We start from the raw sequence: 26663 nt of genomic DNA, 5'->3' as shown, positions 1-26663 counted from the left end.
TTATAAAGCCCTTTAAAAGTAAATGAGCTTCTATTTTGATTGACTTAGGAAGCTAATCCTCTTTCATATAAATAGAATTCAAGAAAAGAAAGATTTAATTCCATACACTTTGAATCTACCGGTTTGACAGTTTTGATTTGAAAACAATAATAAGTTTTCTCTGTTTTTAACAGGGTAAAAAATCATGTTAGCTAATATTCTAACTTTTGCAAGACCTGGATTTGTTTATTCATAGAAAACCATATTAATCTGGACTCCCTAAATCTTTTACTAGTCTTGTTTAAGCTTACATTAGTAATTATTTAATAACATAAAAGCGTAAGAAATTTGTATGTCCAACTACACTGAGTTATAATTATATCTTTTAAAAGTATTTGCTCTTAAGAATTTCAAAAAATGTTAAAAACTAGTTACTCTATTTCCACTGTCTATATAAATTTCATAATATCATCTGTCTGACAATCTTTTTGATATCAGCAGTGACTGTATTATTTTATAGCATCAACATGCAGAATGAATGAATGTGGCATGTGAGCTGGTGGTACACAAGCAGGCATCCTTGTAGAGCTGTGGTCTGCTGCTAGGTACCTGAGAATGGCAGACAGTGCTCCTTTGCTTCCTTTCCAGTTTTCTCTGTGCCTGAGAGGGAACAGAAGTTAGTTTCTTTGGTTAAAAGTTGTAATTAAATGAGTACTCAAATAGTAGTTGCAAAGACATACAAATATGTAAGGTAATTGTTTTGTTGGGTTTTCAAGGAAATTGCTGTAGTTTTATTAAGATGGTAAGTTTAATGTGATATATATGTCTTATAAAACTATAAATTTATCATTTAATTATATGTGCATTTGTGTATTATGTGTGTGTATATATATATATATATGGCATGTGAATTAGTAAAAGAGTTTGTTAATGACAGTTCAGAAAAAGAATGATCTTTGGATACCTTTTTTTTGGTTTTTGTCATACTTTTGAATCATTTTTAAACAAAAATTCTTTACTTCTAACTTAGGATTCCTAGTAATTATTGTTACTTTAAAAATTTTATTTTAAATTGTCCATCTTACAAAGATTGTAACAATTTTCTTATCTTTAGACACCCATTACTTATGCTCTGATCTTTATGTATGTTCACATCTCACCTGTGATAACTCTTTTATTTTTGCATTTCCCATATTCTAGCCCTCAATTCAAACTAGCAAATTTGTTAAGAACTTCTTGCAATCTAGACCCTCCTCAGAAGGGCACTGGGCAGCACTGTTTGTCTCCTAGAGATCATTAGCATGTTGGGTTTTTCCATATTGCTTTTAGCTCAGTCACTACAAAAGCAAACTAAAACAGATGTTCCCTTGGGAGCCAAATGTTAAATAGGCCTTTTTCTTTCCTACTCAGACATTAGAGCAACACCTGACTTTGGGCAGCCTGACTATACTGAATCCTTCATAATTGTTCGTACAGAAAAGGCAAGTTGTGCTTTCAAAGTGCTTATGCAAAAGCTAAAATCTCATCGCAAGCCTGTGGTAGGTTTAGCTACCTTGTTTATTGCTGTGGTGTTGTGGCAGAAACAATTAAGCTAGTTGGTGCCTCAGCGGGAATTATTCTACTCCCCTTCTCACTCACTGCCTTCATAAGATTTGCTGTTCAAACCTAATTGTTTCAAAACAATAGTCACATTTCACCTATGGCATTTTTTCGTTGTCTAATTCCCACATAATTGTCAAGAACCACTCTAACCTAAGTAATCCTAGGTCTTTTTTCCCTAGTAATCCTAGGAAATAGTAATCCTATTTCCTTAGTTTCCAACCTAAGGAAACCAATCTAGCTCCCCCTCCTAATAAAAATGAACCCCACGACTGCTGAATAGCTCTTCAAACTCAGCATTCTCTGTCCCCTGGCCAATGCTGATACATTATTTTTTCATAGTTCTTATCTTTAAAATAAAGTACATTCTGTGCTGCATAAGCTGTAACTTCTGAACTCTCTGCCTCTTAACAAGAGCACGCCACCTTGTTAAAGATTTAAGGATTCAAAACCACTTGCTGAAGATGCTCAACATCGCTAATTATTAGAGAAATGCAAATCAAAACTATAAGGTACCACCTCACACCGGTATATATCAGAATGACGATCATCAAAAAGTCCACAAGTAATAAAGGTTGGAGAGGGTGTGGAGAAACGGGAACCCTCCTACACTGTCAGTGGGAATGTAAATTGGTACAGCCACTATGGAGAACAGTATGGAGGTTCCTCAAAAAACTAAAAATAGAACTACCATATGATCCAGCAATCCCACCCCTGTGCATATATCCAGACAAAACTGTAATTCGAAAAGATACACGAACCCCAGTGTTCATAGCAGTACTAGTTACAATAGCCAAGAGATGGAAACAACCTAAATGTCTATCGACAGATGAATGCATAAAGAAGATGTGAGATATATATATATATATATATATATAAAATGGAATACTACTCAGACATTAAAAAAGATAATGCCATTTGCAGCAACATGGATGCAACTAGAGATCATCATACTAAGTGAAGTAAGTCAGAAAGAGAAATGTACTGAGGATGCCAAGACGTCAGCCTTGGAAAGGTCATATCTAGTATATTTAACCACAAATAATGCTCTTAAACTCTAGGGTATATACTCATGGGTTTATGATTCCCAGTGTGAAGTCACTAAGGATTCTACAACCTGGACATCCAGTCCCACTGGAGATGTATAAACCTAAGGCTCAGTAAAAAGCTTTGGAAGCACAGAGCTCTGAAAGTGGGTAGCTACTCAAGTTCCTATACAAGACTTTTAGATTAAGATCTGTGATTAGGATATAACAGTTTAACATTTGGCTCCTTTTATTACTTCTTTCCTTTGTATGGGTCAAGGTATTAGACTGTAAAATAAATGCCGTGGTTGTTTTTGCCTTTCTCTCAGCTGTCTTCTTTCCCATAAACTCTTTGAACGCCCTTATTTACCTGTCTCCAACAATTGTAGTGGCTGCCAATTTTTCCAACAAGTGGTTTTACCATCTGTCTTCAGACTCCTTTAATAAGACCTGCTAACATACATCCATATGTCTTCACTGAACCTAGGCCCCCAACCGTTAGCTGCTGTTCCTAAAATGTACAAAGGCCTCAAAGGAATCCAAGGAATATGAGGGATAAAGAGACATGAGACTAATTCTCCTGATTAGGTGTAGGCCGACTAGGAAACTGGATACAAATGGTTCCAAATTTTTAAATTATATTTGTAATTATTCTATTTCTTGAGCACTTCCAATATGTGTTCAAATATTACTATAAACTGTTATCTCAAACCAACATCTAGTGGATGATACCACATCAAGAAGACACAAAATTCTTCGTGGTCAACCACGGACGTTGATCTGAATTTGACCACAAAAAGGGAGTAAGTATTTATAATAAGTCCTAGCTCGACTATGGTGTAGATACCAAAGGAAGGACATCAGCAGGAAATATGCAAGGTGAACATACCACCTTCCTACTCCACAGCTGGAGTCACAAGATTTCTTGGAAAAATGACGAGTAACTAAAATTACCTTCCCTGGTAATAATGCAGTCTGCTTGGGTGCAAATTGCCCTCTTGATAGTTTTAGCCAATCAGCACACCCAAGGACAAAACAAAACAAAACGTTTTGTCATTTCTCCCCTGACTGAGAGTGTTCCCTCCATAAACCCTGTTTTGTCTATTGGATGGCAATCTGTATACAAGTAATCTCCCTTATAGATGAGTAAATGTCAGCTGTGCTTTAAATTAATGTCTCTGAGATGTTCTTTAACAAGGGTGATGTCAACATCCAAGATAGGGAATAAAGGCAGGGAAGTTAGTCTGGAAAGGGGTTAACGTTTGGAACATGCCGAGTTTGTGGTACTTGTAAAGGACATACAGGTGATAAGCAATTAATTAAAGGAAAGATGGAGGCTGAAGCAGAAATTAGAGGTGATTAACACAGATGTGGTACGGAAGATTTTGTAATAGATTACCCAGTAGTGCATAATGTTAAAATGGTGAGTCACCACTGTCTGAGAGGAAGAAATTTTCTTCTATCCTTCTAGGTTCTTCTGGTTGGTCTAAGAATTAAATTGACATGAGACAGATTAACAGGAGAAAATCAAACAAAGGTTTAATAACATGTATACATGGGAGAGCCCAGGAAAACTGAACAACTCTCATAAATGACTGAAACCCTCACCTTAAATACCTCTTTTAGCTAAAGACAAAAGAGGATGTTGGGGGTTGTTGTTTCGGACCTCAAAGGAGAAGAAGGCAATTTACGTGAAGACGGAAAAGCAAGTGTTTGGTAAACAAATGTTTGCTGGGCCACAGAGAGACAATGGGACACAGAGAGAGAAATTCTAACAAACAGACTTTGCTAGCTTCCTCCCTGTCTATACACCTAGTTCACACTATAGTTATCTATGGTGATAGTTCCTTTCCTGGAACAGGTCCTCTGTCTACATTCTTTAGGCAGTTAGGGGGCCGGCCAGAGGTTCTTCATGAGTCTTTTGGGCCTTGATTGTTTTCATCTCGAAATAATCCACATGCCAAAGAGATACTTTGGGGTGGCAAATTTTGCTCTCCTACACCAACAAATTAACTACGCCACCATCTGAGGGATGTCTGAAGGAGAGGAGCAGGCAAAGAAGACGGACTGAGCCATGCAATGAAATTAAAGAGGAGCAAAGAAATTTATTTGATCACATACAAAGTGCCATTGCTTTTAAGACATCTCTATTTCAGAAATGTTGAAAACTGAGCATCTTAGCATTGATGAAATACAGCAGAATGTGGGCTGAAGAGGAGGCATTGGATTTGGAAATTAGGGAGTCATTGGTTAATCCATTTCACTAAGTTGGTAAGTGCAGAACTGGATGGCTGTGAGTTGCAGCAAATGGGAGTGTGGAAGTAGGAACTATCTGCTGACCACTACTTAACAAATGGGAAGATGTGATGAAGCTTGAAAGAGGCAGGACACAAATGAAGGTAATTTTTGTATGAAGAAGAACTGAGCCTCTTTGAAAGTTAAGAAGCAGCTGATGGAGAGGTAGAGACCAAAGGTCCATGTTGGGCAGGATAGAGTAGATTAGCGGAGAGGGGTACAGCTGTGGAGTCAGTCGGGGCTGGGTTTAAGTAGTCACTTTTCTACTTACTAGTTATCTGACACTGGACGTTTCAATTAGACCTTCTGAGCCTTGGTCTACTCATTTGTAACAGCAGGGTAATCATTCCCCTACTTCATGGAGTTGTATGTATTAAGTGAGATTATCCACTTAATGAAGTTTTTGGCACAGTGGCCAGGACGTATTAAATGCTCAATAAATGAGATCTACTATTAAGAGATTAAGAAAGAACATAACTGATTAGCCAAATGCAGGTGGGAAAGGATGGAATCAAGTTCATAGGTGGAGGAATTAGCCCTGAAAAGGAGGAGGGATCCCTATGTGGTGGTACTAAAAGATGTACATAAATTCTTTGATCCCCTTTCCTTCAAAAAATGGACCCTAATTACCCTCCCCTTGAGTGTAGGTAGTACTTGGTGAATCATCTCTAACTAATAGAATGTGGTGGGAGTGACAGTATGCAACTTTGAGAGTAAGTTATAAAAGGTGTTGTGGCCGCCATACTTGTTGTTTGGATTACTCAGTCTGGGGGAAGCCAGCTGATATTTCATGAGAACATGCAAGCATTTCAGTGGAGAGGCCCATGTGGTAAGGGATTCAGGCCTTCTGCCAACAGCCAGCTGAGTGATCCATCTTGGAAGTTGGTCTTCTAGCCCCAGTTAAGCTTTCACATGAGTGTAGCCCGAGCTGACATCTTAACTGCAACCTCATGAAGGACCCTGAGCCAGGCTCTCCCAATTAAGCTACTTCAAAATTCCTGACTCATGGGACCTCTGAGATAATAAGCATACTTTTAAGCTACTAAATCTAGGGATGACTTGTTACACAGCAATAGAAAACGAACACTCCCTCTTTCTCTGAGACAGAAAATGGAGAATGATAGGTGAGGACAGGCATGATATGGAAAGGAGAAAAGGTAGGTGCCTGATGGTCTCTATTTTCTCTTAAGATTAAAATACAAGACATGTTATTTGCTGACCATAAGGTAGCTTGATGAGACTGGCAGAAGAGACAGGCAGAAAATAAGCAAGGGAATCTACTAGGAGCACAAGCAAGATTAATGATTCCCTTTCGTGCCTCTCTTCCTTTATGCCAAACGCAACCACAGAAATCACACTTGATATTGGAACTAGATCAGCCCCCATGCACTGACCCTTCATCTCAAGTGTGAAATTCAGAGGCATTGCAGCCTGTCTGAGCCAGCCCCAGAGACTGCCTGTTTGGTCAAACTGCTAATGAGTGAGTTCAGGGCTGAGGATGGCTCAGGTTCATCTTGGGAAAGTACTCCCTGCTGTCAAGAATGATTAGCCACAGCTGTATAGAGCCTAACATTATTTATGAAGAGGGATAGAATATCAGAGGGAAATATTATAAGAGAAAAATCGACAGGCCTTATGGATTCTGCCACAAGCATATTGCAGTAAAGGGAAAGCCCTACAGTCTTTTAAATATCTCATTTGTATTATTCTTTCATCCTTGGTCCATTTTCCCTCTGCCCCTCCTCTCTGGTTATTAGCAAGGGAGCCCTGGGAATTCTCCTGATTTAGCCAGCTATCAATCTTTATCACAGAACAAGGTGGAGCTCCAGCACATAGAAGAGGCCAGGTTAAGGCTGCCCTCTCCCAGTTATACCACCTTATAGCCTTGGTCTCTTTAAACCCTAAAGGCCCACCAGGAATTGAATCACTGTGTCTCCTTACAGAATGACAGTTCCTGCTCTCCTTGGGAGCTTAACTTCGCTTTGTACTGATTCTGTTTGCAAACTGGGAAACTTAAACTGTATTGCAAAACTGGTACCTTTTCTACATTACACAATACATTCAATTCATTCATTCATCCTTTCACTCAGTTATTCAATTATTTAGCAACTCATTATTGAGTGCCTACTCAATAATGGGACCGGGGGCTTCCCTGGTGGCGCAGTGGTTGAGAGTCCGCCTGCCGATGCAGGGGACACGGGTTCGTGCCCCGGTTCGGGAAGGTCCCACGTGCCGCGAAACGGCTGGGCCCCTGAGCCATGGCTGCTGAGCCTGCGCATCTGGAGCCTGTGCTCTGCAACGGGAGAGACAACAGCAGTGAGAGGCCCGCGTACCGCCAAAAAAAAAATAATAATAATGGGACCGGCATGTACTAAGTGTTGGGAATAAAAAGATGAATACTATGTTCTTGAGGAGTGGCAAAATGGCCTGCTGGCACATATATTTATTGAGTATCACTCAATAAATTTGTGCTGAATGAATGATAATTCCTGCCCTCTATGGGCATCCTAGTCTAGTAGGGGGAGGGAAGCATGTTAACAAGTAATTACAATGGTTTTAGTGCAATAGTAAAGGAATAATTCCAGTATTATAAATATAGAGGACTGTATCTACCTGGAAGTTAGGGATGGTTTGATAAAGGAAGTAACATTTGTTTGATCTTGAAGAACAAATAAGAGTTTTTCCAGGAAAGGAATGTAGGAAAAGTCTTTGCATGCAGCCCCAAATTCACAGGTCTTATTTTTAGCAGGATTCTTTTCACTCCAATCTAATCCTAATTTGCTAATATAAATATTAATCAATATTTTGCTGGGTTTCAATCTTTTGAGTTTATTTTTGCTTTTGTTCCCTAGGCAATGACCGGTTGGCAAAGTTAGATGCAAAACAATTATAGAGAAGAGATTATTTTTGACAGAGTGGTTGAAATGAATTCAAGGAAAAAAAGATGTATTTTAAGTTTCTTCCTCAGAAATATTTTACTTTATTGTAATTTCTAAGACAGATGGAAGATAGTCTTCCTAAAAATGGTCTCCCTATTACCACTAAACCTTCCTCTCTGACACCTGGCTGAGAACCCAGAAAACACACCTTGTTCGTTGCCAGACCAGTGTTTACTGTTATTTGCTCACTTTGGAGTAGCTTAGGAACCCATCAGATATTGTACACCAGACTGGCAGAAGGACTTGGAACCGCCAAATATAATAACCAAATTGGTCATCATCAGTTCATTAGTGATTATATATAGAGAAAATTTTTAATTACTTGACAGCATGGAAAATCACATTACACCAGAGAGTAGAACTTGCTAAGTCCACAGATTCCTCCAAATTGGAATTTAGAAAGAACTCTTATTTGCAGCAGAAAACATGAATCAATACTGACACTTCGTAAAATGTTTTAATGACTAAGCTCAAGCATTTTGTCTCAAGAAGCTACTGGCCTAACAACACCTGCCACTGTTACCAATGCTGATTAGATAATTTCCATGCAGTTGTCTCACCTGTTCTATTAAGCCTGTAAACTGCTTTGACAATCTTAAAGGAATGAACAAGGAACAAAGTAAGAAGGATGGGAAATCGAAAGAGCCAACGAGTCAAATCTCTTTCCAGTTTAATTGAGAATTTTGGATTCTATCACGTTTGCACTCAGCCTTGCCATCAAATTCTTATTTCCAACAGCTTGCAGCCATTACTGCATTTAATAGAGGTTGATGGTTGATGAGTATTTTTATACATAACTGCAGTTTCAGACTGATTCTCAGGTGTTTAACCAGCAAAGCCATGCAACGTTTCGCTGAGTCATTCCCAGGAGAAAGGGTTATCACCTGCTGAGCCAGGCAGTGGTAAACCAGAGCAGTACAAAGATTTAGAATCTTCCCTTTCTAGCTGACATACCACTGCTTGTCTTCAATTTTCTGGATAATTTAGGATTTTATTTAATATGATTTTTCAAGAACTGAACAATCATCCTAAACAAATCAAAGCCAGACTATTATTAACACAGAGCAGCATTTCCCACACTCTCAGTACTATGCTGTCCACTTCAAAGGGGTTCTGTGACAGAGAAGGTTTGGGAAAGTCAGGAGTGAACAGAGCTCACAAGGTTTCTTTACTACAGGCATCCCTCAGATTTCTTTGTGTGGTAGCAGACATCATGGATCTCCAGGAGGAAATATAGAATATAGTGGTTTCCAGCTCATTTGACCACAGAAGCTGTTTTGTTTTTTTTTTTAAATCTGTGTTGGAGTATAATTGCTTCACAATACTGTGTTAGTTTCTGTTGCACAACAAAGTGAATCAGCCATATGCATACACATGTCCCCATATCCCCTCCCTCTTGAGCCTCCCTCCCATCCTTCCTATCCCACCCTCTAGGTCATCACAAAGCACTGAGCCAATCTCCCCGTGCTGTGATGCTGCTTCCCATCAGCCAGCTGTTTTACATTCGGTAGTGTATATATGTTGATGCTACTCTCACCAGAAGATGTTTTTGAATGCAAGACAATCTGATGGGGTTGATGTCCCACAGAGCATACTTTGGGGAATATTGCTGTTCAAGTATACTTGTTATTCTCAAACACTCCACATTGTTAATAGAGCAGTGGACACGCTAAGAAGGATACTCCAGGGAAGGGGCAGCATATTAGTAGTGACTGACTTTCCCTTCCCACAGCATCCACTGACTACCTACTAGGGGCAAGGGTTCTGGCACCATCCCTTTCAAAATAGTAAGGGCCTTGCATTCCTTGAGTGCAGTGCATATGGGAATGGGAGTGACTTGTTAGGGAGACATGACAAATCCTTTAACCTCTTCAACCCCACTTCAAATCAAAGGAATTTGATGTCCAAGTTACCTACCAATATTCTGCTGTTACCTCTCACAACCACTAATTAGAAACTCTTGGAAATAAAGTTTTTATTTTTCTATATTTTCTATTGAGGTAAAATTCACATAACATAAAATTAACCATTCAAAATGAACATTTCAGTGGCATGTAATATCCAGTGCATTCACAATGTTATGCAACCACCTCTTCCTAGTTACAAGACAGTTCCAAAATAAAACCTCATACCCATTAAGTTACTCCCCATTCCCCTCTCCCCGTAGCCCTGGTAACCACCAATCACCTTTCTGTTTCTGTGGACTTACCTATTTCATATAAATGGAATCATACAATATGTGACCTTTTGTATCTGGCTTCTTTCAATTACCATAATGTTTTTTAAGATTTACCCACATTGTAGCATGTGGATGTAACATCTACATCATTCCTTTTTTTTTTAATACATCTTTATTGGAGTATAATCGCTTCACAATACTGTGTTAGTTCCTGTTGCACAAAACAGCGAATCAGCCATATGCATACATATATCCCCATGTCCCTTCCCTCTTGAACCTCCCTCCCACCCCCCCTACCCCACCCCTCTAGGGCGTCGCAAAGCACCGAGATGATCTCCCTGTGCTATGCTGCTGCTTCCCACTAGCTATCTATTTTACATTTGGTAGTGCCTGAATGATTTCCCACTGTATGGGTATATCACCATGTGTTTATCCATTTATCCCTTGATGGACTTTGGGTTGTTTCCACCTTTTGACTATTGTGAATAGTACTGCTATGAAGGTTCATGTATTTGAATACCTGTTTTCAATTCATTTGGGTATGTACCCTGGAGTGGAATTGTTGGGTCATGGAAATAAAGTTTTGCTACTGCAATTTTGTGGCACCATAAGGCAAATCACACAGTTCATATGATTTAGCTAGCTTGAGACATAGTTTTTATGCATTGGGAAAACATGCATATAAAATGCACTACCCACAGGAAGCTTAGAGAATGACTTACTGAAGCAAGTTTCTTCTCTATACACAAAACATACCTATTTCTCCCATGAATACCGTTCATTTCCAGTGAGCCATTTGAGTTTGTGTTACTCAGCTGTATAGAGTGTCTGTTGTCTTCTCAGCCAATAAGCGTTTAACAAAGACAATAAGTAGAGATGCCTTTTGGTAGCTCTATTATTGGAATGTGTGGGTCCCATGTGAAAGCAGAAATAATAAAGAAGAAAAAAGGTTGACACCAGCACTAGATCAGCTCTTCTGGAAAGATTTTGAAATATCCAGAGTTGTATTATAGTCAGGTAAACCAGCTTCACTTGCATATATGTCTCTGAGAAGAGTTAATTATCAATTAAATATTGTTGAATAGACTGAAAACGTGAAATCCAAGAACGTTAATGGAGCAGAGAACCCAAGCAGAGTTCTCACTTTCCAAAAATGTTTCCAAATGCTTAACCTAGGCCTCAGTCCAAAGTCAGTCTTCTTATGGGGACATTAAGAAAAGCTGGGCTCTCATCTAATTACTGTGCATGGTATTAAGAGTTTTCTAAGTTTAAATTTCTTTCTAGGAAGAAAAGAATGAGGTCTATCACCAAGGGAAACATTGGGATTTTCATTTAAGTAAATCTACATTCTAAAATGTTATTACTTAGATTACTCCTATTATTAACAGTAAACACATGCAGCAAAATTTTTTTTTACATTTTAATTTCAGCTGAATTTAAAGTGTTAGAAATAACATGGACATATAAGCTGAGAAAATGAATATATTATGCTGCAGTTTGTCAGACTTTAACATTAACAGTAGTAAATCTTGAGAATGGGTCCTCTGGATCTAATATACCTGTGGTAAGTAACATGGAGATAGCTGAATTGCTGTATATTTCCACGACCTTCTGTAACTGATTTAAGGTTGGCAGTAGGATCTAACAGATCATTATCCTAGAACATATGTGAGACCTTCTTCAATGCCAGATTAGGGAAATGTTCTTGTATCCACTGACATCTCAAAGAGCAAAGAGGGAACATCCAGATAGGCATCGTAAGATTCTACAGCTTTGGGGCCTGCAGAATGAGATCATATCCTTCCATAGAGCAAGGTTGAGTTGATCTGACCTAATTATCTGATTGATGCGTTGAGAGGTAGGCCAACTTGGAAATGTATTTGCTGCATCCATTTTCTGTTTAGGCAATTTATTTAGTCATTAACCTCTTTTTATCCATGTGACATGAGATCTCTAGATATTGACCTAAAATTACATAAGATGTGAATTTAATAATATTAATAATATATGTATTTTTAAATAATAAAAGAAATATAAGAGTACATGCTGAAACCTGCAAAAAAAAATAAAAGAATACAGAATGAAAAGATGAAAGCTTTTTGTTCAACTTGCTCCCCTCCCAGTGCCATTTCCCTTCCCACAGGTAAGCGCCGTTAGCAGTTTGGTGGATGCCTTTCCAAAGTGTATTGTTATAGATATAAATAGACATAGAGATAGGTATCAAAAGAGACCATTTACCCAAGCACTAAATAATAAACTTTATTGGAACTACTTTTCAGGGTTAATCTCAAAACAAGAATACAGATTAACTATCAAATCTATCAAATTACTGAGAAATTACTGCCTCCTGGAGTTTTACTATTCTTTTTTTCCCCCCCAAAAAAAACATTTTGGGGACTTCCCTGGCGGTCCAGCAGTTAGGACTCTGAGCTTCCCCTGCAGAGGGTGAGAGTTCGATCCCTGGTCAGGGAACTAAGATCCCACATGCTGCGAGGTGCAGCCAAAAAGTAAAAAACAAAACAAAAAAACAACCAAAAAACCATTTTGGGTTTAACATATTCTGACATGTTTCCCTGTCATATGCCAGACCATAAGCTGGGAGGAGACATAAATACTACTATGGCTAATAAAATTTACACAGGATCCCATATGTTAGAGCATTAGTATAAATTTTAAAATAACTCAGAGCTGAAGTGCCTCTCAGTATATCAAGGAAAGCTGGAAAAAATCAAAGAGAAAAAAAGATTTGGGAGCCTGTGCAAAGGGTAGGGGAGATTTTGACTCTGGTTCAATTAATCAGCAAGTATTTACTATTCATCTCTGCTGTAGTAAGCATTGTAGGTATACAGAAATATAAAGTGTGGTCCCCACCTCCAGTGGGTTTACTATCACCTGAGAAATCAGACCAGCCAGACAGAATGGAATCAGATAATAAAGGCTTGCACAAGGGCTTGAACTTGATAAAATGATAAACAGCAGGCAGCCTCTGAAGGTTTCTACTCAAAGGAGTGATACAATAAAAAATTTTTTAAAAAATTAAAAGACTATGTCTTTACCCCCTTGCATCCCTTCATTTCCCCTACATAATTACTGCCCCAGTTCAGGCTTTCATGACCTTGCCTACTGCAGTGAACTTACATCCAGCACTCAGCCATCTCCCCATCCTACCCACTCCCAGGCCATCCTACACACAGCCACAAGAAGGAGTTTCCAAAGGTGCAGGAGAGGGCTCAAAAGCAAAAAAAAAGTCTCCCCTTTGACCACCAAATAGTATGAACTTCTGAGTGAAAATTCAAGGCCCTCCCATCAACTATGCTAATCTCCTTCCAGACTTGTCTCCCATTTCCTGATATAAATCCATTGCTCTATTGAAATTGAACTACTCACCACTCCCCAAACCCACGTCTGTGCTGTCTTCATGTGATTCTCACCCTTAACCCATCTCCACAGAAAAGCAGAGTCCAGATTAAATTTCTATTTTGTGGATATTATATCATATATATAGTTTTATATATATTATTATATAGAGAGAATATGTGCTCAAAAATTTTAATGATACAACCAAAAACTTTAAGACCACTGGATTAAAAGATGGCATTTAGAGGAAATCTGACCTCATTACCTTTATTATCAAGTAATTGGATGCTAGTACAATTATTTCATAGTGTCCTTATAGATATGATAGAGATTGTATTTGAAAGTGAGCTATTAATAACCAGTTATATCTAGACCATGAGGGCTTTACAATATGAGAAATTTGGGAAGCAACACCCAGTGATGACTTTAGAATCAGATTGCTTAATCTCTGCTTCAGTCATCGCTAACTACAGCCTGGGGAAAGTTAGTTGACCTACTGCACATATGTTTCCTCAACTGTAAAATGAGGATATATTAGTAATTTCTGCATAGGACCACTTTCAGGATTAAATGAACTAATATATGTAAGAGTTTAGACCAGCATTTAATAAGCACTCAATGAATGTTAACTAATATTAACCAGGCTTTGGTTAAATTTGTTCTTTTTTTCCTAAGTGTGCTTTGCTTTCTTAAAAAAGTTTAAAAACTTTTCTTAATTTTAAAATTAAAAAAAATATTTATTGAAGTATAGTTGATTTACAATGTTGTGTTAGTTTCAGGTGTTCAGCAAAGTGATTCAGTTATACATACATATATATCTATTCTTTTTCAGATTCTTTTCCCTTATAGGTTATTACAAAATATTGACTTTAGTTCTCTGTGCTATACAGTGGCTCCTTGTTGGTTATCTATTTTGGTTAAATTTGAAAAGACAAAACCCCTTGTTACCTACTGACTCTTGTTGGCCAACAGGGGTCAGTACATGGCAACCAACATGGGGAAGCTAAATAAAATGCTTCACTGGGGTAAGAAAAGATTTTCCGTGTCTGAGGAAACATCAATGTTTAACTTCAGAAAATTTTCACAGAATAGTGTTGAGAAAAATCAGTCACCATAAAATTAAGCAATTAGTGAGAAGTGTAGGAAGAGAAAAGAAGTAAAATACCTTAAAAATAATTAATTAAATAATAAATACATTTTAAATGTTGAAAGCAGTTTAAAACACAGACGCATGTTTTAAACGGTAGTGCTCCGAAGCAGAGACCTTGGGAATTCATGGTGCAATAGAGGGCTATCTTGTCAAGGAAGGCAACTTGCTTACTGAAATGACCAAATATGTATGTCAAGTTCTGCCTTAATGTTTGGGGGTCAGGAGAAGGTATGAACCTTCCTATTTGCAGATTATATAAAAACAAATTTAGTATTGAATGCTTACTATGTCAAGTGCTTTACCTATATCACCACTTTTCTTTTTTGAATTTTTAACATGAAAAGATTCAAATACATAGAAAAGAATAATAAAACAAGCATCCATATATGTACTCAGTTTCACATTTAACACTTTCCATATTTTAATTTTTCTGAATTATTTAAAAGTATAGATAGCAAACATTTTACCCCTAAATACACCAATATGTGTATCTAAAAAGAGATATTTTTCTACATAAGCACAATGCCATTATCATACCTAATAAAAAAAACAACTGTCTAATATAATCTAATGTTTTAGTCTGTATTCAGATTCTCCAATTGCTCACAAAATATCTTTTATGTCTGGTTTATTAAATCAGAACCGAGGACAAGCCATTGTATTTGGTTACGACGTTTCTTAGGTTTCTTTTAATCAAAACAGCCCTCCCTCAGTACTGCTTTATTTCTCTTCTTCTTTCTTTCTTTTTTTTTTTTTATGGCACTGAGTTAATTTAAGAAATTGAGCCATTTGTTCTGCAGGATGTCTCACCATTTGTTCTGGATTTTTCTGATTGTCTACTTCTATCCTTGTAGTTCCTGCTTGATTATACTGAGGTTAAAGAGTTTTGGAAACAATACTTCTCAAATGATGCTGGTGCTTCATACTGTATCACATCAGGAGACACATAATGTCAGGTTGGTCCATTTTACTGGTAAGATTGATCTAGGTTAAGGTGGGAAGCGGCCAGATTTCTCCATTGTCATTATGGATTTCCCTGATGATTGGCACATAATCCCTGGCTCTATGTGAATATCCTGTTCCCTATCTCACTCTCACCAATTGGTCACATTGATGATCCTGGCATGAATCAATTATTCCACTAGGGACTGCAAAATGGTGAATTTCTAATCCTGTCCTTCATTTTACATTATTTAGCTGGCATGTTTTTGTAAAGAGAACAGTTTCCTCATCAACTGGGGCCATTTGGTTACCCTGAATACAGCTGCAGCTAGAAAAGCAGGATAAATGGTAATTTTCTTAAATTACCACTTTTCAGAGTAAAGAGTTGGTGTGATAGTCACTGCCAGTAGTATGGCAAAGGAAGTTTTTTAAAACTGTTGTTTTTTTAGATTTGCTTTACACTTTAGTGGAAATGAATTTTATGTTTGACATTTTAAATAAATTGCGGTTATTAATTTTGATGCTCAAATTGTTCTCACTTTGGCCAGCGGGCATTCCTTCAAGCTAGCTTCTGTGTTCTTTTCAAAGGACCTTGTTTTTTAATACCTCCTGACTTTCTGTCACATGATGTCCTAAGTGCTCCTGTTATTTCTCAGCTCTTGACCCGACTGACATCAGCCGTTTCTCTAAGGAGCCCTGGTACCTTTTAGTGGAAAAGTGGTATTTAGAGATCAACATCTGGATAGTCATTGCTTCAAGGATAGTCATTGCTTCTAGGCCCTGAGTTCATATTAATATTTTCATTTCAAAGTTAACAATATAGAGTTTTTATGTCATTGTTATTACACAATACTTCTATATCGTTACACTGGAGCTTTTGCACCTAATAACATTAACAAAGTTACTTTTAATACTTACACCAACCCTAGGAGATAGGTGATCATAACTTATGTAATTGTGATCATAACATCTTATAATCTCTATTTTAAAGGAGGAACCAGATCATTGCAGCTCTATCTACAATAGCCAGGACATGGAAGCAACCTAAGTGTCCATCGACAGATGAATGGATAAAGAAGATGTGGCACATACATACAATGGACTATTACTCAGATATAACAAGAAACGAAATTGAGTTATTTGTAGTGAGGTGGATGGACCTAGAGACTGTCATACAGAGTAAAGTAAGTCAGAAAGAGAAAAACAAATACCGTATGCTAACACATATATATGGAATCTAAAAATGGTCTGAAGAACCTAGGAGCAGGACCGGAATAAAGACACAGACGTAGAGAATAGACTTGAGGACACGGGGAGGGGGAAGGGTAAGCTGGGACGAAGTGAGGGAGTGGCATGGACATATATACACTACCAAATGTAAAACAGCTAGCTAGTGGGAAGCAGCCGTATGGCACAGGGAGATCAGCTGGGTGCTTTGTGACCACTTACAGGGGTGGGATAGGGAGGGTGGGAGGGAGGGATATGTAAGAGGGAGGAGATATGGGGATGTATGATATGGGGATATATGTATCATGTATCATATATCATATCATGATTCACTTTGTTATACAGCAGCAACTAACACAACGTTGTAAAGCAATTATACTCCAATAAAGATGTTTAAAAAGAAAACCAAAAAAAAAAAAAAAAAAAAAGGAGGAACCAGAAACGAGAAGTGCCGGAGGTTAGGCTTCCAAGTAAACAGCAAGCGTCGTGATTTGAACGCTGCACGCTACTTCCACCAGGGAAGGGAGCCCCTGACACTCAGAGGAGCTTTTCCAGGAAGCCAAGCGTCCTTAGAAAAGGTATCAGGGAGGTGATCAGGGCTAGGGGTGCGGGTACCAGCGTGTGGGAGTGAATATACGTCCCGATTCCAAAAGCAGAGAGCGGGACAGGGACGACCTGCTGGGTTATGGACCGTGGGGGGCATGGCCAGAGCTGCTGTTTCATCTTAAATGGACAAAAAATTCCCTAAAGAGCACACACTGCCAGTGAACCACGCAGGAGCCACCCAAAGGTAAGAAAATCTGGCCAGGACCGGCGAGCTACGACCCGCAAATGGGGGACCTGACCCGTCCCCGCGAAGAGGGAGCCAATCAGAGGGAGCCTTGAACACGGGGGCGGGACAACAGAGGAGCGGGTCCAATGTGGAATCAGCCCTGGGTCGCCTCAGGGCAGAGTATTGCAAAGTCCAAGCAGCGAGCGGAGAGGAGGCGGTGGGCTGGCCAATCAGAGGGAGCAACTCACAGCGTTGGGTACTGGCAGCCATTCAGAAGAGTGGTCGCAGATGACTCGCCCGGCCCCAGCTTCCCGCCTTTCCCCTAAGCTCTAAGGCTGCGCGGCGCCGCGCTTCCTGGGCTGGGGTCGTCGGCCACCGAGCTATGCTCGTCCTCGCCTCACTCTCCTGCTACAGATCCCAGGTCCGTGCAGGCGTCCGGCGGGACATGGCGAACTCGGGCGGCGAGGACCTCCGGAGGCAGGAAGGGGAGAATTTTCTCTACTTCGCCTATGGCAGCAACCTGCTGACGGAGCGGATCCACCTCCGAAACCCCTCGGCCGTGTTCTGCAGCGTGGCCCGCCTGCAGGTCAGTGCTCTCCTCCCGGCCCCTGCGATGGCCTCTGCCCCCCTCTGCAGACGCAGGAGCCAGGATTTCGAGAACTCGCTTTCTCTTCGCCGCTTGTTGGCAGCACTGGGCCGGGAATGCAGCTCTTTCTGCTCAAAGTACATCAGGGTTCCTTGCACGACCCCGGGCCGGTCGCTCTCGCCCTCAGCCCTGTGCTTGACCCCTGCTGAGCTGTGCTACTCTGGCACCTGTGCCTCCCAGGCTACCCTGACGTCTCTCTCCTGACGTTCTCACCAGCTGCGCGTTCTGCCCAGATCCCAGCGCCTCTCCCTTGGCCACTGATTTAGGGGCATCATCACAGAATCCATTCGGTTGGTCCCTCTGAGAAGCCTTCTCTGACCCAAGTCAGGGAATCAGTTGCTTTCTGTTCTGTACCCCACTTTGCTCCAGGACTTGTCACCTGGTTTTGTAAAAATCCATTTACCTGCCTTTTGCTCCCGATCTGAGAGGTCCTGAAAGCTGGAGCCGTTTCTTATTCACAGTAAGGGCTGTGCTCAGTTAAATCAAGTGGCTGGATGGACCTTCGCTTGCCTTGGTAAGAATCATTGCTCTTAGTACAGTCCATTTATTCATGTAGTGCGTATTCTTCCAGCACTTACCTGGAGATACAAAGATGATTGAGTAAAGCTGGCTGCTTTCAGGACCTCCCAGTCTATAGGAGAGACACTCGAACAAGTTATGTACCAAACCTTTTGACATTGTTGAACCAAACAAACATGGTCTCTGCTATCGTTGTCAGGGTTCTTAGTAGCAAGCAACAGAAGTGGCTGATTCAAGCAGAAAAAGAATGTGTTGAAAGGCCGTTTGAAGAGCTCACAGAATGACCAGGAAGGTAGGACCACAAAGCTGACAAAACAAGCAGGCATAAAAGGGAAGCTCTAAAACAGCCAGTATCACACCAACAGAACCAGCCCAGGGGGCCACTGTTGCATCGCCGCTAAGCTTGGTAAACATGGACGTTGCATTGTGCATCACCTGCGCTGGACCCTGCCTGCTACTGTCACTACATCTCCGAGTTCCTGAAACCCAAATCTGGTTGCCACCACCAACGTGGACTTTTTTGCTTCCCTGGGTCACTAGTTTCTAATTCAAAGCCCTAGGTGGGTGTCCTGATTGGCTAAGTCTTGGCCACGTGCCCATGCCCTGACTTCAAGAAAAGCTGGGAGAACCAACTTCTGGCATTTGAAACTTCAAAAATGGGAGTCAGGCTCTGAACACTGTCTGCCCCCAAACTCATAAGGCAGGGAATTCCCCAAACGTGGGAAAGAAGTTCAGATGGTTTATAATTGGAATGCAGCAAAGAGCTATCAAGCAAATGATTATTCCGTCACAGGTATGGTCAGTCTTAAAAGGAGATATATTATACCTTACTCTCTGTTTTGTTCTGAACTTAAAACTGCTCTAAAAAAAAGTGAAATCTTTTTTTTTTTTTAAAGGATCCATTCAAGGTGCTATGGAAGTGTATGACTTGGGGACCTGACCTAACCGGGATGCTCAGTAAAGCCATTCCTGAAAATGTGACTTTTAAACTGAGACCTGAATGACTGGGGAGGGGGGAAGCAAACAGATAGAATGAACAGCAGGGACCAAAGACCTCAGGAAAGAAAAAAGCTGGACCTTCCAGCTAGTGTGGCTGGAATCTAGTGTGTGAGGAGAGGGTGTAGCATGAAGACTAGAGAGGTCGGGAAGGGCCACATTTTAGAGGACCACAGAGGCCAGAGAAGGCTTGGGTCTTTATCTTGAGACCAATGAGAGGACCTCTGCCAAATTTAAGCAAATGAAACATCAGATTTACATCTTTGAAGCTGGTTCTGGTTGCTATGGAAAATGGATTGGAAGCAGTGGATGTAGGGAGCCCAGTTAGGAAGCTTTTGCAGCAGTCCATGCTAAAGATAATGGTACCCTGCAGTGGTAGCAGTGGAGGGTAGCTGGGTTTGGGAGATATTTAGGAGTGAGTACTGTTAGGCCTTGGTGATTGATTGTGAAAGGAAGAGGAGATAATGGGGATGACTAAGGTTTTTGACGCAACAGAGTAGATGACGGTGATGTTTGTGAAATGAAGAGGAGAATTAGTTTGGGAGGGAAAATCAAGCTCAGTTTGGACATGTATTTGGCCCTTAAACAATGCCGGGATTAGTGGTGCCGACCCTTCACCCAGCCGAAAATCAGAACTGCCATCTCTACCTCAAAAACAAAGGAATTGATACATGACTCACCCAAGGGCAGGAAGCTGAAAAAGTTTGGATAGAATCAGGACTCAGACCCTAGTTCTTTTGATGCCACATATTCTCTATTTTAATCTCTACTCGAACTTTTCCCCATACTTAGTTAATTTGATGATATGTAAAAGGAAAATATAGATGCTATATTTATTGAAAAAAATTCACGTATACGTGGACCTGTGTAGTTCAAACCCGTGTTATTCAAGGGTCAGCTGTACTGAGTTTGAGATGCTCGTTGTATATCCAAGTGAGCAGAAAAATACTAGTGAACATTCATTAACTACTCACTATATTCTAAGCATTTTTGAAGCTCAGAGGAGAGATCTGAGCTGGATTAGAAGACGACTGGAATATTGGATGGTATTTGAAGCCATTGGAGGGGATGAGATTGTCCTGAGCAAACTGCTGAACAGAGAAAAGGGCCTAAACTGAGCCCTCAGAAACACCAACATTTAAAGAGCAGGTAGTGGAGAAGGAGTTGGCAAAGGGGATTGAGGAGATCAAGGAACAGCCTAAAAGAAAGGAGTCAGATCAAGACCTGGTGGTTAATGATGTCAGAAGCAGCTGAGAAGTAGAGCAAGACAAGGAATGAAAATTGTCTATTGGATTTAACAATAGACAACCAGTTCCTAGTGTGGTTGTAACTTTTATCAGATCCCCTGATGTCCTGTCAGGCATACCTGGTCCTAGAACATCCAGTATACCAATTGAAGGTACGGGTCACTCAAACCGACCTTTTTTGTGAAATTCTGACAGGTTTTTAAGAAAATAAAGGTGACAGAGATAAAATATAAACCTTAGATTTATTATCTAGTCTAACCTTTTTTTTTTTTTTTTTTTTTTAATCATTAAGGAAGCTAAGCTCTGGAAAGATGGAAAGAAATCTTCTTAGACCAAACAGCCAAGTAAGGATTTTTAATCTTCCTGGCTGTGTCCTTTGATTACTCATCTCTGTGAGGGAGGAAACTAAACTCGAAACCTTGACTCCATTACTTATTAGTTGTGAGACCTTAGGCAAGTTGCTTAATCTTTTTAAGCCACAGTTTTTATTTCTGTTAAATGGGTATAAAAAGTTGTTGACAGGATTTTTAAAAAGTCCATACAAAGCTCATAGCACAGTGTATAGAACCCAGTAATTTTCCAGTAAGTGTTAGCTGCTCTTATCATTATTATAGATATGTTAATACAATTCAGGAATATTAAATTTATAAGTGTACAGATCACCCTCAAATGCCAGCTCCCTTAGGACAAAAAAAATAATGCTAATAGGATACACTTACATACATAAAAGTGGGAAGAATGTTATAACCCTTAGGTAGCCATCACCCAGCTTCAACAATTATGTACACTATGATTGTCTCTAAGTTAAAATCTATGTAAGTGGGCTGGGAAGTAGTTTTCAAAAATAAAGATAGCTGTGTTAAGGCCTCAGGATTATGGGATTTATTTTCCCTTTTAAGCCTCTTGTTTATGGTAAGATACGTGTACATATTCAGTATACAGTTCATTTTTAAAGAAAAATATGAAAAATTATAGTCCTTGAGATCTGGGTCCTTGGTCGTTTATCTTTGTATTTTTAACAGAAGGAACTCAAAGTTTGTTTTAGTTGCATGGAGTTCAAGGTAAATCTTTTTTTATTTTGAAGAAGGAAATTTTGGTTCACGTGGATACTGATCATATCACTTTGGTTTCCTTTGTAGGATTTTAAGCTTGACTTTGGCAATCCCCAAGGCAAAACTAGTGAAACTTGGCATGGAGGTATAGCCACCATTTTTGAAAGTCCTGGCGATGAAGTATGGGGAGTAGTATGGAAAATGAACAAAAGCAATTTAAGTTCTCTAGATAAGTAGGTGACTTCTAATTAAAAGTTAAATAATTACTAATTTATAAAGTGGATCATATGCAAGGATGTGTATATATGTGTTGGTTTTTCAAAACCATATACTACGGACATATTCTTTATACTTTAGAGTTAACCTAAAAGGTATAATGTTCATTCCTAAAAAGAAAAGCCTAGAAGGGTCACACTCTCTGATTGAGATTTGGGGAGACATTTGTAATCTCTTCTATAATTGATAGAAGTCCTTATTTTCATTCTATTTGTTTTTTAATAAAAATATCTTTGTAGTTTCATATTGTGAGAAGGCATGAAGATTTTTGTAATTGTTATATACTTTTATTGATTTCAAAAGCTCAGTTTTTATTAGTTTTTAAAAAATAATTCTTTAAGGTGGCAGTTGAATCAGTAAAAACAGTAATAATCATTTGTAAAAACTTCAAAACATATTAGAAATGCTTTGATGCGCTTTATAAATAGAACTCAAGAGTTGTGTGGCAGAGCATTTAATGCAAAGAAAGTGGCAGAGAAGAGTAGGATTTGAGAAGAGCAGACAATCATCTGACATGCTTAATACTTTACTTCACTTGCAAACAGGAATGAGCCATCCTCTCTACTTTTCTCTGGGTGGATATTCTCTTGCTGTCAGCACACAGTCGTTTTTGTAGCCTAGAGAGCAATGTTTCAGTGTTACAAAGCTTGAAATAACTACACTGAAGCATGTTTTTAGATAGGCTAAATATAGAGGTCTATTAGAAGCATACCCAGTAATAGTAAGTCTCCAGCTTTCTAACTGAAAGGCTAAACTTCCTTTTGATGCGGTGATACTTCTGCTCTATCCCAAAATATACAGGGAGCAAGTACATCCATAAATATTTAAAATTTTTAATCTGGTAAACTAACTTGGCTAAGTCAAGTATGATTAAAATTTGACTGTTCTGGTTTCAGGCAAGAAGGGGTTAAAAGTGGAATGTATGTCCCAATAGAAGTTAATGTTTCTACTCAAGAAGGAAAAGAAATAACCTGTCGAAGTTATCAGATGACAAATTATGAGCGTGTTCCCCCATCACCCCAGTATAAAAAGGTATCCTTTTAACTAACTACTTACAAAGACTTTGTTAATTTTTACTGAGCTAAACTAAAGAATATCTTGTTTTTAAAAGGTTTTGTGTGTTTTAAATTCTACATGTACAATTCATTTTAATCAAAATGTTTTTTAATACAAAAATGATATTTATTTACCGAATAACTAAATGTTCAGATTTATTTATAATGATAGAAATATGTCCCTAAAACATCATTTATTAGAAAAAAAGCTTGTAGAAATGTATTTGAGTCATAATTCTAGACATGTTTTTTACTTTTTTAAAGTAGAAAATAGCATGTATGTGTGTATTTTTTGTAGAGTTATTCTATACCCATGCTTTTATAATCATTTTTTTCTTCCTCCATAAAACAGTATTTCATGAACACCAAGATTCATTTTTGTAGGTAAAAAATATATTTCCTACTGCTGAAATGTTTTCCATTTCCAGATGGAGGGAAAAATAAGTCACACTGCTTTTCAGAATCAGGGATACCACTCCCTCAAGCACCAGAAAAGAATTCAGGATAGAGAGTCCAACATCCCTTTTCAGAAACCCAAACTTAGGTACCTGTTGGCAGGCCCAGTCAGGACATGATACCTGGAGAGGGTGACCCAGTTCCTGGGCCTAATCTGGAATTTTCTAGAAGGACCCTAGAGGAATTAAGCCTGGTATGGATCTGGGAAGTACCACTGGACACACTTGCTATTTATTCCCTCACGTCTAATTCAGAGGTAGAGTAGACTCCAGGATTCAACTACAACTGCTACCTGTAAACTGGAAATTGTTTTGGCGAATGGTGTTTGTTTCTTAAAAAATCATGCAAATTCTGTACAATAAGTTTTTCTCTTAATATAAGAACATTTTAAATCATATTACTGAGTACAATTGCTCTTCCGTAAGGGTGGATCTTGTGGCTTTGAAAACTCCCTGCACTTTCATGCTCATTGTGAGAGGAATGACTATCCCTCCATTTTGTTCTAGAATTGTTTATTCCAGAGTTATCGGAAAGCTAATATTTCATACTTTGATACTACAAATAAAGCTGTGGTGTACTAAATTAAATTATGTTCCTAACTAAAGGGTTTTTTGTTTATTTTAACCATTTCTAGGTGATTTGCCTGGGTGCAAAAGAGAATGGTTTGCCACCGGACTATCAAAAGAAGTTAAACGCAATAGAACCAAATGACTACAAAGGAAAGGTCTCAGAAGAAATTGAAGACATTATCAAAAAGGGGGAAGCAAAAACTCATTAGAACCTAATAGAATACGTCTACAGATATTTTCTCTATATGCTAATACATTTTTAACATTTAGAACGGGAATCTGGGATATCTCTCTGTTTAATATATTTTCAACAGTGTTCTGAAGGGGTATCTCACTTGGGTGATTCCTTGTTTTCAGGCTATAAAAAGGCCAGGATAGGAGTTAGACAATTGAAAAGGGGGCCTTGCGGCATTGGAATGCATGACAAGTAGATGTGAGTATTCCTTCTGTGAACCCTTAAAGTTATTTTATTGAGTTGATCTGAAGTGTATTTTTGCTCTGTGATAAAGGGTAGATTTGCAACTTAAGGATGGTGCTGGTAAATCACTCTGCTCTGGGATTTTTTCTTAGCTTACTAAGAGCAAGCAAACTGCAGAAGCAATTGATTATAACAACTTCAAAATTTAAAAGATGGCATACTGTTCTTAGAGGAATAAATGTATTTATGGTTTCACCTATAGTCCCTACTAAAATACTACATTTCATTTTGTTAGAGAGACTCACATCATCACACATACTGGATCTGGTCTTGGTCTATAGCCAATCTATACTAAAGGATAATTGCACAGACTCTGGAACCAGACAGCCGAGGATCGACTGTCAGTTCCAGCACTTTCTAGCTGGGAAACTTTGGATTATATGACTGTGCCTCAGCTTCCTTGCCTGCAGACTGAGGACAGCCCAAATTTCTATGTCTTAGGATTGTTTTGAGGAGTGTATATATATATATAAGCTTAGAACAGAGCCTGGCATATAATAAGTATTAGCAATCATTATTGTTCTTACTGAAGAATTAAGTTTGTACAGAGCTATCCTTGGAACAAGATTTTAAAGTAGAAGGGTCACGATTATGAGGGAAATGTGTTTCCTGGAAACTGGAATTTGATTCTTGGCTTACCAAGAAATGGTCACCTTCTTAAATTTACTTACTGAATAAGTGGAAGAAAGACGAGTCATGAATAAAACAACACTGGTTATCAAAAATTCTCTTATGTCTCTGTGGAATGCAGTGAGCTGGACCTTCCAGACAGGTTATTAGAATGAGAGGGAACAAGCCACAGCAGCATAAAACAAAGATTTGGTTTTTACTCTTGGGAAGAAGGACCAAAGGACTTTTCAGCTACAGCTGCAATTCTGTCGTGAGGCTGAGCCATAGACTACAGGTTTGACCATGTTTCATAGCTGTTACACCTCACTGTTTTCAAGTATACCCTCCAGTATTCCAGTTTTCGATAGTTGTTAACTCCTCCCCAAAAGACCAAGTTTGTCTGTGACCCAGAACACAGTTATGGTAATATAATAAGCAAGGCTCAGTTGTGCTGTAGGTACTAAAAATTGCATATTATTCTAAAATCTGTCTCTCCTACCTAAAATGACAGCTTTCATTAAGGAATTTAAAACATTAACAATAAAATCTTCGTGTCTGGCCTTTTAACAAAAATCTGTTAATCATGACTATTTTTCCAGTTGTTTTCCAGGTAGTACTAGCAAATGTCATATGTAAGGAATTTCCATTTCTACCAGTGATTTTGGCCCTCTAACCACAATACAACCAGCTCCTGGATATACTATAGCAAACATAGTTTTTGAAAAGCATTTCTGGACTTCAAAGAAAATAAGGAAAATCTTGCAGTTGTACCAGCCCCTCTCCCACAAAAAGAAAGAAGATAAAGTGAGCTGAAAGGCTAGACAGTAATGGTAAACAAATGGCCCAGATATCCTTGCCAATAATAGCCCCAGAATTATATGACTAACCCTTGCAGGACAGGAAAACTGAACCTGAGAATTCTGTATGAAACCAGGACCCTTGAAGAGAACTAAAACAGTCCCCAGTTAGTAAGCCTGGTGGCTCCCAGCAGAGATAGATGCAAATCCTCTCTGAAGAAAGCGATCCTAATTCAGGTTCTCAGGTTTTCCACTTAAAAATTTAAAAGATAATAATAAGGAAAATGATACACTATGAATGAGAACAGAAAAAACAAATTTACATCCCTAAGGTTTCAGGATATTGAAATGATCAAAAACAGAATATAAGTATATTTAGAGACTGACTTCTGGGAAGATGGAGTAGACATACTCTTCCCTATTCCTTTAGTTAAGTACAACTAAAATCCCTGAACATAATATATAAAACAAGCAGAACAGCTAGAGACCTTAGGACCCA

The 26663-nt window shown here is 38.9% G+C and overlaps 1 protein-coding gene and 1 long non-coding RNA gene across 4 annotated transcripts in view; both read left to right on the top strand.

Annotated features, from left to right (window-relative positions):
- Positions 1–16915, top strand: part of LOC137229159 (uncharacterized) — a 70940-nt gene extending 54025 nt beyond the window's left edge. Inside the window, exons 5-6 of the long non-coding RNA XR_010945573.1 lie at positions 15378–15479; positions 16457–16915. This is a non-coding gene — a long non-coding RNA (uncharacterized lncRNA). The remainder of the gene's footprint in view (positions 1–15377; positions 15480–16456) is intronic.
- Positions 16916–17053: 138 nt separating this feature from the next.
- Positions 17054–25483, top strand: GGCT (gamma-glutamylcyclotransferase). Of its 3 annotated transcripts, none has more exons than XM_067746654.1 (5): positions 17054–17270; positions 17879–18050; positions 22012–22157; positions 23097–23232; positions 24346–25483. In XM_067746654.1, exons 2-5 carry the CDS (start codon positions 17910–17912, stop codon positions 24487–24489), a joined length of 567 nt encoding a protein of 188 aa, XP_067602755.1. In that variant the 5' UTR covers positions 17054–17270; positions 17879–17909; the 3' UTR covers positions 24490–25483. The 3 variants fall into 3 exon arrangements, 2 of the variants coding, with proteins under 2 accessions (XP_067602755.1, XP_067602754.1); XR_010945572.1 differs by lacking the exon at positions 17054–17270 and adding an exon at positions 17305–17482 and having other exon boundaries at positions 22012–22069; positions 24346–24483; XM_067746653.1 differs by lacking the exon at positions 17054–17270 and adding an exon at positions 17361–17482.
- The last annotated feature ends 1180 nt before the right edge of the window (positions 25484–26663 follow it).

This window comes from Pseudorca crassidens, chromosome 8 (genome assembly GCF_039906515.1).
Source record: "Pseudorca crassidens isolate mPseCra1 chromosome 8, mPseCra1.hap1, whole genome shotgun sequence".
Taxonomy (NCBI): Eukaryota; Metazoa; Chordata; class Mammalia; order Artiodactyla; family Delphinidae; genus Pseudorca; species Pseudorca crassidens.
Note: the sequence above shows the minus strand (reverse complement) of the source record. Positions and strands in the feature narration are given on the sequence as shown.